Source organism: Anopheles aquasalis, chromosome 2 (assembly GCF_943734665.1).
Source record: "Anopheles aquasalis chromosome 2, idAnoAquaMG_Q_19, whole genome shotgun sequence".
Classification (NCBI taxonomy): domain Eukaryota; kingdom Metazoa; phylum Arthropoda; class Insecta; order Diptera; family Culicidae; genus Anopheles; species Anopheles aquasalis.
The window spans coordinates 43,215,001-43,217,500 of NC_064877.1; the positions used below are offsets into that span (position 1 = coordinate 43,215,001).

Below are 2,500 nucleotides of genomic sequence, written 5' to 3' on the forward strand. Positions count from 1 at the left end.
ATGGATATTGAAAAAGAAATTTCTACAAATAAATCTGCTGTAATTTATTGTACGTTCCTTTTGTGTGAATCGTTTTGTAAGATGGAAAGAAATTACAAATTTGCCTCATGAACTTAGGTGGAATTATTTGGAATCATTTCGAATCGTAGAGCTATGCAAAGTAAAACATTTAATTGAATCGCTGTATTTATACTGCGAGAGAAGAATAAAAAAGAAGAAATATAAATCTCAACTGAATTCTTTTGAAATATTCAAAATGAGGCGGCGGCGAGTGGCACACACCCTTTAAGTGGCTGGATAAAATCCTACGATGCTATCCAGCCAATTTGCTAGCATATCGAGTTTTATCCAGCCGCGTCCGAACGAATTTAAAAAAAAAACATGATAATAAAGAATAGAGAGAATAGGAGAATAAACTAAAAATGTATCGAACACAAACTAAAAAGATTATCACACCTGTTAAAGAGAGATAAAATTTTAAAAAGAACTTGGTCGTACGACGAAACACGGCGGACTAACGGTGTGGAGTTGGAAAAAAGACAAAGCACTATCAGCCTTGAGTCTTCAACGATACCACGATTGATTATTTTGCATTGAAACTTATTAAAACTTTTATCATCCTGGATATAATCTCGAAGGCAGCGCACAGAAACCGTTATAAAAGTATTCAGCTAGAAGGTTTAAACTTGCCGTGCTGTCAAAAATGGCAAAACTGTCACAACAAGCGAAAAAAAACGGAAAATCGGAAAATCGGAAAAGCGGAAAATGCACGCTCTCGCTCGTGGTGGAATCGTGGGTGTTTGCTTCTCTCGCAATCGGTGCGTTCGTGGACGATCGGCATAAACCTGCGCGTTCGGAATCCGATTTCAAGAACCTTATCCGCCGTGGGGCAGTCGCCATCGCTTCGAGAGGCCAGAGTGCATAAATTTATCGTACCGCTCGACGACGGTAAAGGCGGCTTTAATTGTGAAACCCATTTAGCAATTTGGTTTGTTTGCATTTCATTCCATTCGTCGGATTTGCCTCTTTTTTTGCTCTAGTTTGCTGGCTGCTAGGTTGGACGGTCTCGGTGTCCCTGGGAGGTATCGGCGGTGCTGGTTCTGTTTGTTGTGCGGTGCGTATCAAAGAGAAAAAGCCAGGGCGGCAAAGAAGTGCTAAACGAAGGGTGCGGTGGCCGTGTCGGTGGAGTTACGGATCTGGCTGGCCCGTTGTGTGGCGGTGTGTTTCGCGGCTTACGTAATATTCGCAACAGAACTATCGTGCACCGCCAGCACGCCCCCCACTTTGTTGGTGCATTTTGCGCAAGGATCCCATTCGCTTTCAAAGTTATCGTAGCTGGCGTTTAAGTGAATTCTCAAATCCCGGTTTCTTTTCCAGCGTGCAGTGTGCGTGGTGTTCCAAAAAGTGGTGTTATCGATCGGTTTGCGGAAGTTCTGGTGATTGCAGAATCGACAAAATCGTAGTAACCGGCACAGCAATCACGTAACCGGATCGTCGTAACTTGAAACAGCGAGCAGCGGAGCAGGGGCTAATTAGCGAGGGAAGGCGTTGACACCAGCTCACGGGATAGCACTACACAGGACAACAATGTTCAGCGTCTGCAAGAGCCCTGCCGGGGCCACGCTGGTCGCCAGCATGCAAAGGTCAGTGTTTTGGGCCGTGCCAAAGGTGAAGCTAAATGCGGGGAATCATCGGTGGCCGGGACCACCGAATAGTGGTGGCTTAAAAAAGCAAAAAAAAAAACTAAGGGATCCGACAGACAGCCAGTCTTGGCAAAAGGAATCGATACGCTTCCGTGCCCGCGAAAGAGGATTCTATTTTTGATGGCCATTGCCGTGCCTTCGCTGTTGCAGCGTTACATTGCAGTCCGCTGCTAGATGCAGCGGTGCACATTGTTCCTACACTATTTTACTGTAAAAAAGGGGAATAATTTTTGCCGAACATTGGACTGCCCGGGTATATTTTTGGTACCGAGGATACACCGCTCTGCCGGACAGGTCCGCGGTTGCATCGAAGCGAACTTACACATTCACATGGAGATGCATGAGTTGCATTTCCTGTTGCATTCTAAAATTGGAAAAGTGCGTTCTTTGCCATTTATTTTTGCTTTAGAGCACATGAAAATATTTGTGTGTTCCGCGCGCGCGCGCGTTCTCCCGCTCTCGCTCTCTCTCTCTCTCTCTTCGCTCGGTCGGAGTGCATTTCTGGTGCACTCTGGTGCGGTTGTCCCAACGCGGTACTGTTCAGGGTTAGCAGGTGATTTTTACGGGGTGGGAGACCTCCAACATAACAGCATATCTCCCTCCCGACAAGGCAGCGCTGGAGCGATAGTGTTGTTCATCGTAGCACTCGCAACCACGATAGACAGCGCGTCTCGTTACTGGTTTGTTTCCGTCTAGTAGTCATGGTCTTAATCGCCTCTTGAAACTGACCAACCAAATGGTTATTTGCAACTCGTTAAATGGATACTGATTGAGATGGCTTTCTTTCGGCAATTGTT

At 45.9% G+C, this 2,500-nt stretch overlaps 1 protein-coding gene across 4 annotated transcripts in view; it reads left to right on the forward strand.

The window, feature by feature from the left end:
• The first annotated feature begins 761 nt into the window (after nucleotides 1-761).
• LOC126569811 (delta-1-pyrroline-5-carboxylate dehydrogenase, mitochondrial) overlaps nucleotides 762-2,500 on the forward strand; it is a 6,692-nt gene continuing 4,953 nt past the window's right edge. The window contains exons 1-3 of one of the 4 annotated variants that reach the window (XM_050227182.1): nucleotides 762-948; nucleotides 1,041-1,114; nucleotides 1,378-1,643. In XM_050227182.1, coding sequence (XP_050083139.1) covers nucleotides 1,588-1,643 — 56 coding nt within the window. In that variant the 5' untranslated portion in view covers nucleotides 762-948; nucleotides 1,041-1,114; nucleotides 1,378-1,587. Of the gene's footprint in view, nucleotides 1,115-1,377; nucleotides 1,644-2,500 lie in introns of all 4 variants that reach the window. The other 3 variants (XM_050227185.1, XM_050227183.1, XM_050227184.1) reach the window with 3 other exon arrangements.